At 32.4% G+C, this 18319-nt stretch overlaps 1 protein-coding gene across 6 annotated transcripts; it reads left to right on the top strand.

Annotated features, from left to right (window-relative positions):
- The first annotated feature begins 2245 nt into the window (after positions 1-2245).
- On the top strand, positions 2246-16869 carry LOC105330744 (AKT-interacting protein). Of its 6 annotated transcripts, none has more exons than XM_011432641.4 (10): positions 2246-2361; positions 7528-7628; positions 11440-11669; positions 11798-11862; positions 12047-12147; positions 12328-12416; positions 12541-12639; positions 13086-13193; positions 13743-13803; positions 15150-16869. In XM_011432641.4, the coding sequence occupies exons 2-10, from the start codon at positions 7602-7604 to the stop codon at positions 15246-15248; spliced, it is 879 nt and encodes a 292-aa protein (XP_011430943.1). In that variant the 5' UTR covers positions 2246-2361; positions 7528-7601; the 3' UTR covers positions 15249-16869. The 6 variants fall into 6 exon arrangements, with proteins under 6 accessions (XP_011430943.1, XP_019923870.1, XP_011430945.1 ...); XM_020068311.3 differs by lacking the exon at positions 2246-2361 and adding an exon at positions 5530-5861; XM_011432643.4 differs by lacking the exon at positions 2246-2361 and adding an exon at positions 6320-6466.
- The last annotated feature ends 1450 nt before the right edge of the window (positions 16870-18319 follow it).

Below are 18319 nucleotides of genomic sequence, written 5' to 3'. Positions count from 1 at the left end.
ATAGGGCGGGGTCCACGTGTCAGGAAAAAAGTGTCGACCTAATTTCCGAAAAATACGGTATATATTCTCACCATAGCCTTATCTTGCTCATCATCGGCTTCACATTATAAACAGAACTCATGGGTAAAGGTTGAACAGTGACTTTGAACCTCATTTCTAGATCAGATATGAAGGTCATAGCATATCTCTTTGAAATCCAGTTTTGGAACATAAATTCTTTCCCATTAGCTTAATCTTGTTCAGATTAAATCTAAAGAATGCCTGTAGATAATTTGCAATAAGCTTTGATTAAAGTTCCATGCATGCCAACTGAAAAATATTTAAGTCATAGGTTAAGGTCAAAAATGTTCTCAAATGTTTTTTCATTCTTATTTCCATTATTTAAGCAGGGCCGTTTGAGATGGTCACTTTCTTAATGATGTCTAGCTTTCTTTTTTTAAAATAATTATATATTTCATATTATATAAATAGTGCCTGTTTGGGAGGGTAACAGTTGAAATTGACACCCCGAGAAAACCATTGTCAACCGACGCGAAGCGGAGGTTGACAATGGTTTTCGAGGGGTGTCAATTACAACTGTTATCCTCCCAAACAGGCACTATTTATTTTGTTATACTGAATGTCTTTTTAAAAATTTTTAAGAAAATTTTACTGCTTTTATATAGGAATAACGTGAATTCTACAGCGAACCGTACGCGCATAATTTTCGCGCATGTAACATTTTTTAATGTTACCCGTTGCCAAGAGCGTTGCTAACGCTGAGGGTAATAGTAAATATTATTAACTGCGTCTTAACCAATCAGATTTCAGTATTTAACATGAAAGTATAACAACAAAGAATATTACATGTATATAATAATATTACACTCAATCTCCAATTCCATGCACATTTTCCTAAATTACAATATAACTCTTTTTATGCAGAACAGCCTGTAATGTATGTTTGGGATAAAAGAATCTACTCTGACATCCAGAAGTGATACAAGATTTAAAAAGCATCTATTCGAGTTGGTGGAAAAACCATGGTGTCACATTGTTGCAAATATGATAAGCTCATCTATAACTTCAGGCAATTGTCTAATGTATATCAGTGGCGTCGGAACCATATTGAAAGTGGGGGGCTAGACTAATCCTCAGAAATCTTTACAAGCAAAAAAAAAAAGTATCTCAAGATTTCCGTCTTCTCAAGGTAAATTTTAAATTTTGGAACAATTTTCTTTCCTCCGAGAAAAAGTGTGGGGGGGGGGCTGAACCCTCTATGATGCTATGTGCCCGGTACATAGAATTACCGAAATACCCGGGATTTACCGAAATACCCGGTGAAAACACCAAAATACCCGGTGAAAACACCAAAATGCCCATTATTACGCCAAAAAGAGTGTATGTTTAGTATTTTATATAGATAGTTATTGTATATAAAGTTAATTTTTTGGATAAATCAGCCGATTTTCGTGGTTATTGATTAAAATGCAATTCTTCCAAGAAAGACAAGTCTTTCATTAAATTTTCATATTATCATGTCAAATTATTATATGATATTAAAAAATAAAAGCTAATAAACTGTTATTTTTAATTCTTAGTTATTTTATTCTGGGAATAAAATTACACCCCTCTATTTGATTGAAAAGCAATTCATGCAAGAGTTATCGTTCTTAACCATGTTAACCCAATGTCTACACATGTTTAAAAATTGCTATTTATGTCAAATTACTTACATTATCAAACTGAAAATTGGGGAAATACATATAAACACTTAGATTCAAACTATGATGTTAAATATTTGTGCTCAAATGAGGCATTTTGGTGTTTTTGAAGGGTATTTCGGTGTTTTCATCGGGCATTTCGGTAAATCACGGGTATTTCGGTAAATCTAGTTACCCCTATGTGCCTAATCGGACTAATGGTTAGGTATAACTTTGCAAAAAAAGTGTGGGGGGGGGGGGAGCTAAGCCCCCCCTAGCCCACCCACCCCCCCCCCCGGTTCCCCCCGGTTCCGACGCCTATGTATATAACAAAATCACTCTTCTTGCACAGCGTAGGGAGACGTGTAACGGTGCTTGTAAATGTGCAATGACTTCTTTGTTAATTGTCTTGAATTTCTCTGCAATTAACATTGAAGCCAATTGAACAGAAAGAAAAAAGAGATACCAGCCTGATCTTTGTAGAATGAGATCACTTATTATACTTTTTAATTTTTTCATCTTTGCACCTTTTAAAAAAAACCGTATTTAGAAAAATCAAGATTTTTTATTTCGGAAAACCATTTACCGGAAGTCGGAACGTGAATATAAAATAGTTGACAAGTGAGTTGATAGTGAACCGAAATTGGGTTTTGAGTTCGCCAATATCATATTGTACAATGTAAGTGTAACTTCACCTTGTTTTATTGAATATTAATGCAGTTTACCAATGCATATGTTCCAATACCAATGGCGTACGTCTAACGTAATGTTCTCGTGCCCCTACCTCAGTATCTGGTTCATAAAAAAATATGCAATACCCTTTTCGGCTTTGATACAAAATGTTTTACCAACATGACATTATGAACACGTGCGTATCTTTAACTCTTTTTTCAATTCAACCCATTTCTAGCGTACCAATCTAGGCAAGATTTCCGGAATCACTTTTAGGCACTGGTCTGAAAAAATTCGGAAGGATGACCTGGGAACTACAATGCATCCCATAGTAATAAAAAACTTTCAATTTAAGGCACACAAAAAATTGTACTATTTTTGGATGGATTAACCTAATTTACACATAAATTCTGTAAAAAAAAATTTTGACCTATTAAATTCTTCCTTCAGTTTACTACTGATATCACCTCTTTACTGAATGTATGTTCATTCGCCCTAGTTTCTGTTAACCCTAGTTTCCGTTTGCCCTAGGTCCGTTTGCCTTTAATCCCATTCACCCTATTTTAATACCTGATTATTGTAGTTGTATAATAATATTTTTTTGTATTCCGATCATTTTATACATGATGAAGAGATATATATTTATGCAAAACAGCACTATTGGAGCACCTTTAGTTACATAATAATAACCAACTGACTGACCTGATAACAATACAATGACTTATTGTGAATTAATTATATTATGCATGTAATTATGGTTTGATAGTTTCAAGTTCCATCAACGTATATCATTTATAGGTCAAAGATTGTGCTATGTTCGGGTATTCAAATTCTTCAAAGATAGAATAGGTGCTCTTCTACTGCTTACCTTATAAATGGACCAATTAATGTCTTTTTATTTCTTTAATTGTTTAAAAACATCAAGCAAAACATTAAAATAAAACAACAAGACATTTATTTATAATTTACATCAATAAGATCTAACAATTAGACCAATGTATGTCTTTTTGAAGATATAAAATCATAAAATGTAAGAAAATGTTATTGGTAGTAAAGCAAGTTAATATGAAAGTAAAGTAAAATTTATCAATTAAAAAGTTAACACTAAATAAAATAAAGATTTTATCTTATAATAAAATGATGTGGTTTGTGAACGAGGTTTAGATGGAGCGAACAAGGTTTAGGGCGAACAATAATTGAGAGCAAACAGACTCCGGTCGAATGGACTCAGGCGAACAGGAATACAGGGTGAACAAACCTGATACCCTCTTTAATTGCCTCAGATTTTCTCCGAAACATGTTAACTGACCTCAGAAAATGAAGTATGTTGAATTCATGTCGAGAGACCAATGGTCACAATTTTTACATGTAAACAAACTGCACCTCTTCACTTTATTGGGTTGGTGTTCAAAATAATATTAGAGGCAAGTAAAGGCAATTGTTGTAAAATGTCAGGAATTTCTACAGAATGCGTTCAGAAATGAGAATTAATCAAAGCAATGCATTTTTTTGTGTGCCATAAATTGCAGTTCAGACCAGGACCTACAGACCTGCAGATAGTTGCTAAATTGATGCATTTACTGGTTTCTCTTGCAGGTACATATGTAATCCTTTTTCCTCCTTGAATTCATTCAATGTTATAGTTCCCTTTTAGGAGGCTGAATGCCAGTGGATGGTCAACAAGTTGTCCATCAGATCTACCTAAAAAATTTACACATGTATACTTATGATATTTTTAGCCATACACTGTCATTTAGAAAAAACAAAAACAAAACTATTTCCCAATATTTTAGTTCAAGGAAATTGATATTGTTTAAAATTGCCTATTACTATTGAACCTTCTTAACTTTGACTTAAGGTTACTTTTTTCATTTAGATCAGGTTGCTTTGTTACAGAATGTTGAGAGTAATTGAATGGTGTCATAATTTTCTGACCATAAATGGGCATAACTGACAAACTGTATCAGTTATCTGAACTGTATTGTCTTAATTTTCTGACTTTTTAAAGCTGCTTGGTCAAATTTTTGGGCTTTAATTTAACAGAATATACAAAATGTACTGGATCTAGTCCTAAATAAGTATTCAGAACTTTTAATAAGCATCTGTCCATTGGATGTCCTAAGTTCACAGGTTATGGGGTAATTTGAATTCAATGAGCATTTTGCCAAGTCCTTGAATCGGATCCTGGAGTTACTCCAGCTTTTTCATTCTTTTATTTTCCAATTTAAATAACAAGTCCATTGGTCTGATGTTTCCTGTATCCATAGGATTGCCCTGCATAGAAAATCTTATGTTCCATCTTGCCTTGTTGCTTACATCTTGCCTTGTGGCCCCTTCAAATGTTACCTTATTTGAAAGAATATGAGAAAGTATCCCATTAAAAAGGATTCTTTTGTGTCTCAGTCTGGAGAGTATTGAGACAATTTGCTTGTTTATTCAAACAGAAAATAACACAAGCATAATTGTACCAGTATATTTTAAAGAGTTTAATTTGAATGAAAGAGCAAAAAATTGATTATTGGCTCCATGATGTTGCACATATTTAAATAGGGTCAATACTGCCTCAGTTTACCAGAATAGATCATCAATAATGCATTAGACTTCAGTATAATCTACAAACAGGATCAAATTTTATAGCTGTTTAGGACTTAATTATTTCATTCAAATGCACTTTAGGAGGTATATTAGTCATTTTAAACTTTTTGTGTTTTTTATTTCTTTAGAAGGTGTACATGTTTTCATATTATATGACATCTATCATAAACCACTAATGACTTGTAGTTGGATGCTAGTGGTTCTGCTAGAGGGTTACACTACTAATTTTGTTCTTTGTGGATAGTCCATGAATGGTGCTATTAGTATATTAGTCCAACTTGTTGGCATCAAATTTGCAAAAAGATGAATTCATATGAATCTAACTTTTTAGTCTATAAGGGATACAGTCTATATTCTGTGTTAATCATGCCTTTGTTTTATTAAGTAAGAAAAACATTTTTAAATCAACATTTTTAGACTTAGTCTATTATTATAACAGATTTGGTCAGGATTGTCAAGGTTTGCCATACATTACAGTATGAATACATTAATTCATAACTAGCCCCTGTGGTGTTGTTGTGGTATGCGGGATAACAGGTTCTTATCCAGTTACCTGGCTTATTATATTACAACATAATTGAACGGGTTACAGCACTTGGTTTATTAGAAGTGATTTGCTGATAATGACTTTTAATTCCATAATGCACCGATTTAAACCTTTACTTTTGCCGATTGCTGTTAAATAAGACGAGGCGATTAGGAATTGTGAGCTAGGCAGTTGAAAAGTGGGTGCCGTCATTATCAGTGTGTATTGGGGAATAAGAGACATTTTTATGTCATGCATGATTAGCAATGTGTGAAGGAGATAAAAGAGAAATATGTAATCAGATAATGAAATTCTTTTCCCCTGAAGCCCAGCTGTGTGGATAGATTTATCAATGGATCGGTTTAGGGAGCTCTACCACATTCAGGGTAAGAGCAGGAGAAAAATATCTTCGTTATGCATGTTTATTCATCACAGCTTAGACATGTGAAACCATTATACTTTGAATTCATTAATAAGTTATTCTTAATTTAGTGTCTGTATGCAAATATTGTAACTGCAGGAATTTAATTTGAATTGCATAAAAGTTTTGAAATTGCTGCCGTGGCATCATTGATCTAAACACAGTGATGACAAAATTCCTGTTTCTTTTCTGGAGCCATCACAGTGCCAATATTTGTCCCTGACTCTTCAATGTTATACATTTACACTGTATATTGAAAATATACACGATACATGTACTGTAAGTTTTACTACTGGTAAGTCCTGAGAAAAAAAGTTACTCTCATTGCTACAGAACCTTGCAGTATTTACAGTGTAAATATAGGTGTAGTTTCCTCTAGCCGTGACATCCCAGGTATGTTTTACTAAATGAAGATAAATCATTAAGTGATAGAGTTGTGTCCCTTTGTTATGAGCTGTGGGCAGTGCATTGATTGATCACTAGGTGGTGTGCTGTCTGTAGGGAGGTGAGGGCAGATTGTTTTTACTGGCTCGTCTGTGTGTAGCTCTGTCACCATGCAATTCACTCAAGGTAAGACTGACAGATAAAGCCCAATTATTCATGGTTGTTTTTTAGTACACTGTACTTGGCCTAAATGTAATTATGGGATCTTTTCATTGAGATCATACAAGCCTAAATTGTGTTTTTCTTTTTGATGGTTTTCATTTTCAGACTCTTTAAGTGTTGAAATAGATATTGTTATAACTTGCATTGTTTCCATACTTTTGAAAAGTAATTTTTTTTCTTCCAAATTTTCATTAGAATTAATTTCTATTATCTATTATTATTCTATTATCTTGGTTGAAATGAATGAATGCAGAAAAAAAATAATGGCAAATTTATCTGAATTGCAATATGCAGGAAGCACAGGAAAATTTTTTTTATTCTGACTTGCCCCAGGTGCTTGTTTTAAACCAAATTACATTGTGTTTTTACGAATCGATACACACAACAGATTTATGTGGGGATTCGTTGGTTTTCTGTAGAAATCATTCTCTTTCTTGTTCAGATCAAAGTTAGTTTTGTTGCAATCTTTTAAACTCTTTAACTCAGATTAATCTACAATAATAGATAAGAGAGACAAATGTCTGTCAATTGTGCATACAGTAATTTGGGTTGTTCATTTCGTTCAATTTGAATCAGTTGTTGGATTTTCTTTGCATTAGGATGTGTGATACAGGCCTTTTATAGTTCTTCTGTAATAAATATTTGAACAAGGCAATGAGATCTACAGATAGGACCTGGTTTATCTGTTCTGCCTGAGTAGCAGATGAAATCAGGTTCTCTTTCATTGCTCCATGTCCATCCTATTTCCAATGGAAATATCATGTATTAATACCAACACTGGGTTTGTTTTAATAGATGCGTTTAATCTTATGCAGCACATATGTTGGCTACACTGTATATCTCATGATGTTATTCAACTACATGTATTATGACATAGCATACAAAAAGTAATTTTCTGGCACATTACATCAATTACATACAGAACATATACCATAAATAATATGTATTGGTCTAAAAACAATTTCGTTAATGAGATATAGTAGTATATCCGATACTGAACATCAACTTCATCTTTCTCTTTACAGGATTAAACAGAGGTGATCTAAATGCTTCAGAACCCAGACTACAATCCTCATGTCGTGGTCAGTAATATGCTGTTATGTCACAGAGTACCTCACCTGACCAGGTAATTACTTCAGAGGGCAGGCAGTTAATACAGATAGAAATAACTAGAACATTTGTATTAGCAAATGATATTGCATGGCATGGTAAACACTCACAACATCTTGTCCCCATTGATCTGTTATGAAGGAGCCACTTGAGCTAGAAGCAGGATACCACTTCAGCTAGAGGCTCTTGGATTCTTTTGTGTGTTGTAGTAGAACTGTACCTGTGATTTGATATTGTGTCACTGTGTCATTTGAATTTGATCTTAAGTTCAAATATAACAGAGAATGTTCAACATAGTTTACCTCTCTCTCTCTCTCTCTCTCTCTCTCTCTCTCTCTCTCTCTCTCTCTCTCTCTCTCTCTCTCTAGAAATATATTGGTAAATTGAAGAAATAATTTGGGTTTTGCAAATGACTGGAGTATTAATTTTTTTTTTTGGGGGGGGGGGGATTATTATCCAGAGTGTTATTCATCATTGATTTACTCATCTAAATCTGATTAAGCTTCTACGTATGTATCTAGCCTGTACATTGGACCTTTCTTGTCCAAACAGTTCATACAAGTCCCACCATACAAGAATTATAGAAAAATTGATGAAAATGAATTGTTTTAAAAAGTAATAACAAAGTATATGTACTAATTGTTTATTTTGACATGAACTTTTATATATAATAACTGGTTGATTTTAAAACTCGTATGATTATTGGAATATGTATATAAAATTTCCTCTTACATGAAGTTTGACATTTATAAACTGTAAAATAATGTCAGCCAGATCATGCTTCTACAAGGTGTTCTTATCAGGAACAATAAAACATGTTAGTATGCTTTTAATAAAAATCTCTAGGTCAGTAGAATTTGGTAATTCAACAATCAATCAATTCAAATAAATGTGTGGAATTTCATCTCACTTGTCAAATTTTTTGTCCCTTGAATGGCTTTAATGTCACAGTTCATTTTAATACAATACATCAATATCAACCAGTAGTTAATTTGTTCAGCTTTAAGCAATGTTGGTTTTATCATATCATTCCCATTTCCTGTACAAACCGCTCAACATGAAAAGCGTTTCTCCCGTACATGTCTGCTTAGGGGAAGTATTGCAGGAACAGTAAATATTGACACCAACCCATGTTTGTACATATATCTCCCCGGAATACACTAAAGTCTACCTATATACCCTATCATTTTATCAGTCGCCCCATGTGGGTCTTTTTTTCTGGTTTTGTTTATCTGGGCATCATATATTCTTGTGTTATTGGAATCTGTTCAATAGATATTGGAGTGTCGCTTTGGTCTGATATGTAATTTACTGGATATGTTTAGACCATAGCTTGTTGTAATGAAGTTTGGAAGTTACAGTTTCAGACAGGACAAAAAATTCTGTGAGGATGGAGGATTTTGAGGTTTGTGCCTTATATCAGCAAAGTTTAATAAGTTCAGATGTCAATGTCATTATTGTCTTATGAACGATAAGATATGCTTTAAAATTTTTTTATGATTAATAGCAAATAAATTGTATGTTCAGTATAATTAGAAATGTTCTTAGAAGAAAGTATACTGGTAATTGGTTACATTTCAATCTCCAAAAGCATGCAGTGCTGCAGAGAAATTTGAGAGCTGCCAGTGTTAGGTGTTAAATCTGAAAATTTTATTCCTAATCCAAGGTTCCTTTAAATCGGGCGTAATGACTGATATTTTCCTTCCACAACTACAGTTCAAATCGTGGCAGAGAAATGAGAACAGAAAAGCTTTTTCTGCATGAGAGCTCAAGTGTTATGATGTCTTTATAAAGATATTGTACATACTCATGCATGTACACTATTAATTGTCAGTAAGGATTTTTGGGGGTTGGCAAATCTCAACTAAACACAGGGGTATAATTGCTGATGGACCTCATTCCCAATCTATTCTAGTTCATATACTGTAAATATGAATGTGAGATTTTTTCCCATGCATTTTTGCCTGAAGCTTGATGATGTTATTGTTTTAATACAGATCTAGGTTGCATAGAAACCTTATCATTTTATTTTCAGTCTGCATGTGTGCCATCACATTGGCATTTATATTTTACTTATTTTGGCATTGAATTTAAAATAGAAGTGACATTTTTTCATTGCGGATATACATCCTACTCATATGACAAACCAAATGGCCAAGCTGTTTATTTAGCTATTTGTGTAGACAAGGAATGTTATTTTTGTAATAGAAAGAATAAAAAGTTATGACACTCTTAATTGAATATAACAGGAATTTAGAATTAGTTAAAAGTTCCAATATACATTAATTCTATTTTTTGGTTAACTCCCAGTTTTCTTGAAGAGATATTGGCAGGAATTTATTGTATTTCATGTTTATAAAGTCTGTTTCTGGAGAATAAATCTGTGTCTTTTTCTAGCTGCTGTCTGGAGGGCAGTTCAAATGGATTCTGTCCTTACAATGAAAAAATAACCCTGTGGAGTCTTAGTGCATACATAAATTTGACTGAGTGACAGTTAACACATATTTCTTGCTTTTCTAGATGGTTCAGTAACAGTCTAAAAACAAAAAAAATATCTCTGTCCCAAAATAGAATGACCTGCCTGCTTGGTTAGTTGGTTATTATTCTACATACTCAAGAAGACATAGATATGAAAGACGATCATCATTGTCAGCTTGTAATGCTTTAAGAAAAAAATACCGTATTTATATGGACCTCATTCAAGCAAGTTTGCAGGCATTCCCAACTCTGTCTCTATTTTCGCATCTGGTTTATTGCTTTAGCAATTTTGATTGTGTCTATAGATCTTAGGCACTTTTTTATGTATGAAGAAGCAATACACTGAATTCAGCATTTACTTTTATAATATCAACTAGTGAGGAAGTCCATGAAATGCTCACGAAATTCAGGTGTAATATACATGTATTAAAAACAAAATTAGGCACAATGTACTTAATATAGCACTTAACTTGTTGTTACATGTACAAGTGTCATGGGAGAAAGACCTTGTAAATATGATAGAAATATACCTAGGTGGTAAAACAATGGGAGCACTAAGCATTACAAGTCTTTTCAAACTAAACCTTTTTTTTTAAACAATGCAGGCTTCACTTTTGGTTGGTTTTCTTTTTTGTTGCCGTTGTCGTCAGCCATGACAAATTAAACATGCAAGAACAACTGTAAAATTTATCCATGGCATAAAAAGATTAAACAATAGAAAAACTTTTCTTTAATCTTCAAACTTACGGATTTCAATTTAAAGTGAACTGTGGTGGTTTTATTTGATGTGGATGTAAACTGTGTCATTCAATTTCAAACCTGAAAAAAAATTTATCCACTGGAAGTCCAGCATGGAAGGACTTTTGTGATATCCTGAAATATTGTTTATGGTGAAATAAATAAAATTATTTGGGATAAAATGGATAGTCTACCGCTGACTTTAGTGAAAGCTGTAAACAGTGCTCTACAAGAGGGGAAGTCCCTATCTTGGCGGGTCCATGGAGGGGATGATAAGGTCATGATGAACATCATGTGGACCCGGACCAAAAAGTCCCTCACTGTCAGACCAGTCAAACCACTGCTTGTGGTAGGCTACAATTATACAAGGAGCACAACATTTGAGCTCTATTTTTCTTTCTGCAGTTATATGCAGTTGAGATTTCTGTATAAGATAAAGCTTATCATAGGGTCAACAAGTGCCTGTGGCACTTGACCATTGCTATTTCTTGCATATGTAAATGTATATACAGTAGGCACATGATATTTTTTTCTAAATAGAGTAAGTTCTTGAAGACTTTATTAAGATCGATATTTGTTTAAAATTTAATTAAATTTGTTTTCTTTTACAGGCATCTTCCTCTTCTGACTCTAAGTCCGATGATAGTTTCCCTGTAAAAGAACCAACTTCTGTGTCCAAGCCATTGCCAAAAGAGGGGCGTCGCCAGCTTCCTCCAATACCCAGCCCTGACACACAGCTTGCAATGGCATCAGAAATCAAACAGAGGCAGAATAATATGCCCAAGAGTGGATCCAATGGGCACGGGCAACTTTTTACTGAGTACAAACTTATGGCAGAGTAGTAAGTAGAGCCATATGTCACTGTGATGAAAATCATGTTTCAAATACATGTGTTACTTATGTAAATTTGAGTTGATCATCGGTATCTAATCTATGCTGGAAATGTAGAGGAGATCATTTTTTTTACAGTAATTTATTGACGACCCACAAGTGTCCTGGTTGTTATGTGGTTCCATCTGCTTTAACACCTCTGAGTAAGTACATGAGTACCAGTAATGAAATTCCTTTAAATGTAATGCTCATACCAATGATCAAAATTTGTTTACGGTAAAAGCAAAGGTAAAAGGAAACTGCTTTGAGGTTTGAATATTTTTATAATACATGTACCAACAAACTTAGATCTGTTCAGTTAACATGATGTTACAAATACCTTTCCAGTTTGGCATGGTGTGTTATTCATCAGACAGGGACTGTATCAAGAGGGAATTTTCCGATTTATTCTAACCATTCCTGAGAATTTCCCTGATGGAGATTGTCCTGTAAGTAATTGTAGTAGGAAATCTAAACTTTAAGCTAAAATTGACACCCTAATTATATCGATTGAATTTTAGGAATTCAAAGCAAAATGGTGTCCAATGATAAAAACTAGAACCATTAAGATTGTTTAATTTACAGATTACCCAGTCATTAACAGTAATGTTATATCATTAATGTTTCAGAGTCTAGTCTTTTCCTTCCCTGTCTTTCATCCATTGGTGGACTCCAGCACTGGAGAATTAGATGTCAAGAGAGCTTTTCCCAAATGGAGGTAATTTTATGTCAAAACATCTTTTACAAAGTTTCACTTGATAGCTGAGTCATCCTGCAAGAATAATGAATTATGACAATTATTTTTTTTATTAATTTTCTATTTCTTTTCCCTGTCTCTCCAGAAAAAGTGCAAACCATATATGGCAGGTGTTGCTGTATGCCCGTCGTGTTTTTTACAAGATTGACACTAAACTACCCTGGAACAAGGAAGCTGCCTCACTGTATGTTTATAATGGGGAATTGTTCATATACTTGTGCATTGTATGTTATTGCAGGGGTCAATTTTTTATGGATAATCCACATGAACATATTTATGTAGACATAATTTTATTGATAGCCAGAATTCAATGATGATCAATGATCATTAAATTGTAAATGTATCTTAGAGGAAAAACTATGGGTAGGGTCAACCATTAAATCCATTTATACTACGTATGAATAAAATTATCAGATCAAGATTAGGACTGAATATTGCTGCTCTGTGACAGTATATTGTAAACATAGTAACAAAGGATATGTACAACTTCATTCCCTTATTTTGCATGTTGAATTCAATGGGAATTGTTTGATTGGTATATGAAAATGGTTTTTATCCCTGATAATATCGAAGAAACACGTACATCTTAATTTACATTTTTCATTGATTCATTTTGTTGCCTCACAAAAGGTATGACAATGAACCAGAAGCCTTCAGGAAGGAAGTATTAAAAACAGTCAGCGCCAGTAAAGAGAAGATAGATGAGCCAGTCAAATCAGACGATCCACATATACTCAGGTAAAACCATCCCTTACGATGTGGAACGTTGGACTTTTAAAGCTGTAAAATGTGTCAGTCCAGCATGCTGTACAATGATAGGCCTGTGTTTATTAATACATGTACATTGTATAAAGCTTGGCTACTGTGTAAGCTTTCAACATGGAAACTGGGGGATATAAGCTGACCCAATTTCCATGTGTCGTTTAAAGTAAGGATTCATCACACATCTCCATGTATGTCTGCTTTTATGTCAGATAGATTTAACCTATGCAAGGTGAAATGAATCCCCCATGATTTCATAGATGATTTAAAATCATCATAGCTGATATCAATCCTTGTTTTCTATCTCCATACCAAGGCTCAAGTATAGAAAATAATTTATTGCATGGATGGAAAATCATGTTTGATAAGGCATGTGAAACCTGTATAGATCCTAAATATCATTTTGTCTGCAAGTTTCAGATTTTCCTATGCCTCATAATTTGAATCAGTCCTTAATTGGTTCAAAAATAGGTGACTGTGAACAAAAAAGTGGACTACCATATACATGTATGAGTATTCTTGTAGGTTCACACCACTTGACCCTAGTGTTCATGAAGAAGTGAGAAAAAAGATGATGAGTATGCAGGTAAATTGCACAGGTAATCTTGGCTTGGTGTGTGGTCTGTTAACACCTTTTTCATTACTTACTTCTTACTTATACATATACAACTTAAATATACATGGAATAGCAAAGTAGTAGTTTAGTTTTCTATTCTGAATTCTTATACTATTTATTTATCATGTAGAGTGCATTGTGAACTGTAAAATCATAAACATTCAAAGGGAGTCAGTTTACTGTGAACATATTCAATTTGGCATGTACAATATTTGGCAGAAAATAGATTTTTTTAATAAGTTGGTGTGGATTTCAATTAATGTATTTACAAATGGAATATATTACATGTCTTATTCTTTTCTTTTAAGATACATAATTCTTGATTTATGAAATCAAAACTGAATATTCATGATTTTACATTATTAGTCAGGTATTAATACATAACCAGTATACACCGTGTTGATAACCTTTATATATAGTTTGTTTGTATACCTGTATTAACTGTAGTTTCAGACAATATACATTTACTTTTATTCATACTACTCAACTCTGACTTTTGACTTTATGTTAGAAATGAGCCAATACAAACCCTTGAATTTGTTTTGAACTTTGAAAATGTACAGAAAGTTTTGATCTTGAATCTATTAGAAAGATATATTGACATGCATCCTGCATGGGATTTGGTGGGCATTAGGCTGCATGCTATTGTATATGGTCATGTAGATTCCTTACACAGGCACTTGAGGTTAAAACCATTTCTTTGACGATGTATAGATGGATGATTTTCAGCAATTATTATGACTTAAGAAAAAAGAAGAGTTTTAACCTCAATTGCCTGTGATTCTGTAGGATTATCAATACAGAATAACAATTACATTTAAGACAAAACGTGCTTTGGTTTTAAGGTTGTATGGGACATCTGTCGATATTAACGTGGATAAAAGTACATTTATAAACAGTTTTCCTGTAAACAGTAGATATACCTCCCAATTTATTGTATATTTTTGAAAATTTTATAAGGATGGAATCTACATGATATAGTTTGCTAGAGTGACTACAGTGACATTTGATATGTTTTACTTTGACTTTAAAAAAAAAAGTAAATATTTTTTTTCATTACCCTTGTCTTAAAATTTAAAAGCAATAAAATCCTTAATAAGACTTGTATTCTCTACAAAATTTTCAAAAAATTTCAACCAAAGACATACCTTGTAATATACGGTATATAGCATTGATTTTAAAGTTTAATGTTATAGATTAAAGTTTTTTAAAAATGTAATTCGACAATCAAAGGAACAAAATTGTTTTAATACCTATTGTTTTTGCTAGCTTGTATAAAGTTGACCCAATTTTACCATGAGTTTTGTTTATTGTAGGTCAGTCAAAATGAACCGGGGGGAGTTAAACCAGGCCTATCCTGGATGAAGCCAGGAAGTGTTCAGATTTTTGCCAGGGAGGATTCGGCTTCAGCGTGAACCTGGCAGTTAAGTCTCCTATTGTTTTGGAGAGTTCAGAGAGGACAAGACAGTGACTTGTGTGCGTGTGACATTTACATGATTATCATGCTGCAATGAATCAATACTCTTGAGTGAACCATTGTGAGTTTACAAGCAACAGAACTATGGTATTTCTAACCTAAAAATGGTGCTCATCTAACTTTTGTGTGAATTTATTTCTGCAAAAATGTTAAAAACTTGAATTAAGACGGATTTTTTAAAGACATTGTTTAATATGAATGCTGGCTCTGAGTAAATCTATGCATGTGGTTTTTGTTAGAAGAAATTTTTATGTTTAAATTAATTATGATTGGTATTTTTTACTAAATTATTTAATTGAAAGGTTGATACACATGTACTTTCAGGAAAATTTTGTGAATGAGAGTACATATTTATTTGTATTACAACGTTTGTAAAAAAAAATGTGAGAATTATTTATTGCTCTTTTATATGAGGAACTTGATTTAGAAACTTGACATAATCTGGGTTATTGTAAATGTATACTATATTTTGAGAAAGGATTCAAATAATTTACATTTGGATTTATTGGGTTTAAAAAATGTTATAATCATTCATATGTTATTAACTGCAAAAATTGCAATTTTTGTACTACCAACAAATTTTGCTTACTTTGTAACCAATAAATATACAAAGTTAAAATACATTGTACTGAAGTTGTAAACTTTTGCACAGTACACAATGTATTGGTGGTACACACATGTAATTGTTGTGAAACATTTTTTTTTCAACCTCAAGGTTTGTGCCAAAACCACAGTGTGGATCAAAGCATACACGATCCCTGAATTTTTTTCCAAGCTACCTTAACTATGAAATGGAACCTTGGCTAACTGATAAAAATATTCTTTTAGCATATTTCATGGGAAATCTAAACTCTTCAATATTCCTGATTTTATTTACCACATAATGATAGTTATATACTGGTCCATGTAATTCATAAATAATTGTCCACTTGAAATTTACACAATCAGTTTTCACAATCAACAAAATCCCCCCTCCCATTTTACCTGGTAAGTGAAAGTTTATTTTAATTATTAGGCCCTGCAATTACAGCATTCAAATCAACAGCCTTGTACATATGAGTGAACAAATTAAAAACCTCCAAACTAAAGTAGACTTGTGGTTTTGGGAAATTCATCACACACCCTTTGTTGTTTTACACAAAACTGCCTGATTAAAGGGGGGTAACCTACTTTTAAAATAGCATTTTTTAATTTGCCCACTGATGTGAAATTGACAATCACTAGTGAAATCTATATAGGTAGGATAACGAAGTAAAGTAAAACAATGGTCATCCATAATCTTATTTGCAGACAAAAAAAAAACACCATTCAAAAACCCTTTAATCAGTTTGGTGAAGTCAGTTGCCCTTTGCAATAGATTGCTTTGTGATGGTAAATTTCAAGCTACAGGTGTACAGCATGTTTTTCTATATCATATGTAGATTGTTTCCTCTTTTTTCATTTTGAAAAGAAAATGTTGTGAATGTTATGCACTTTTTACTGTTTCATTTGTAAGATTACTCATTGAACATATCAAATATTCTATGAACTTTGAAATAAAACTGATTTATATATTTGAACCTGATACTTGTTTTTTTTTTTAATTAAAAAAGAAGCACTTGCTTTTTATTTATTGTATGCTGAATTATTATTTTCTCCCTTTACACCTTTCAAAGATACTAAGTTCTATTAAATATTGACCCTCAATTTTATAAAAATATCAATATTTTATTAAATTTTAAATCAAATATGTAGACACAACATTTTTAATTTTGGTTACCAATGAAGAAAAATTTGTATTTTGATTGAAAAAATGATTTGTGACATTAAAATGTTATAGATTTTTCAGACTATGATTATTAAGTTTATGATTTAGATTCCATATTGCCAACGTACAATGTAATTGTTAAGCATGTCTTGCTAGTTTTTTTTTTTTCAAAGCCCACTTTATATTTTGGAAATTCTATCATAGATGGAGATTTTATTTGTAAAAACAATCTATGTCTAAGCATAAAAAAAAATAAATGAAAAAAGTTTTATCTCATGTCATTTATTTAGATAAGATTCTTTAGATTTTCAAGAAAGCAAGTTTAAATCATATTGAAGTTACTTATAAAGATGAAATCATTGAAAAAAAAAATTGGCACTTTATATACGCCTATAAAATTATTGGTGGTTAAAGGGAGATAACCTACTTTGAGATTTAACTTTTTTGAATTTGCTCAATGGTGTGCTACAACCACTGGATGAAAGTCAACAAATAGGAAAAGGAATTTTTTATCATTAAGGCAAAATTAACAGTTATTCTTAACCCTATCTGCTTACAACTTAAAAAAAAACACTTAAAGGTACTTCAATAATTTTTGCTTTTAGAATTGACATGTTTGTAAGCAATAAATTGAATTTAAAGTCCACTACATATAAATAATTAAAGACATTGATTTATTTTGATGGTGAAGGTCAAAAGTATTTTCTTAAGTTACAAACATGAAAAAAAAGAAAAAAAAAAAAAAAAAATACAAATATGACCAATTTTCCATACTCTCAACTATATTGTTAAAATGGCATACATACCGGTAATAGTAATTTTGTTCAAGAAATGCTGTTGATACCTTTAGATCAACAGGGTAAATCTTACAAATAGCATATTGCTTCTGAATGTAAAAATTGCATGGGTGTTATAATGTGAAATGTTTTTATACTTACCACACAAAATATTACAGCATTCATGAAAACTGAGAAAGAAAGTCAAGTCATCTTTTTGTCAAGATGTTTCTTACAGAATTTTTTAGATTTGTACAGAATTTACTTACGATCAGCTCAGTGATGAAACGATTTCAAAATAGAATTATCAAGATTATTCAACAATCAGAGCCAAATAAGTTTCTGTATGATCTACTTTCTTTAGCATGACAAGTATGGTTAAAGGGGGATAACCTACTTTTTGAATTGGACATTTTAAATTTGTCACAATGAGAGGGAGATTGAATCAAAATACTGGGCCACAATGATGACCTTAAATTGTGAATT

The sequence above is a fragment of the Magallana gigas genome, chromosome 3, assembly GCF_963853765.1.
Source record: "Magallana gigas chromosome 3, xbMagGiga1.1, whole genome shotgun sequence".
Classification (NCBI taxonomy): Eukaryota; Metazoa; Mollusca; class Bivalvia; order Ostreida; family Ostreidae; genus Magallana; species Magallana gigas.
This window is presented reverse-complemented; position numbering and strand designations above follow the sequence as displayed.

Excerpts from the sequence above, each read along its gene's own strand:
- LOC105330744 (XM_020068309.3), top strand. The coding sequence starts at position 11,010 with ATGGATAGTCTACCGCTGACTTTAGTGAAAGCTGTAAACAGTGCTCTA. Across the intron at positions 12,417-12,540 it reads AGAGCTTTTCCCAAATGGAG|AAAAAGTGCAAACCATATAT; the intron begins GTAATTTTATGT and ends CTGTCTCTCCAG. Across the intron at positions 13,194-13,742 it reads GACGATCCACATATACTCAG|GTTCACACCACTTGACCCTA; the intron begins GTAAAACCATCC and ends GTATTCTTGTAG.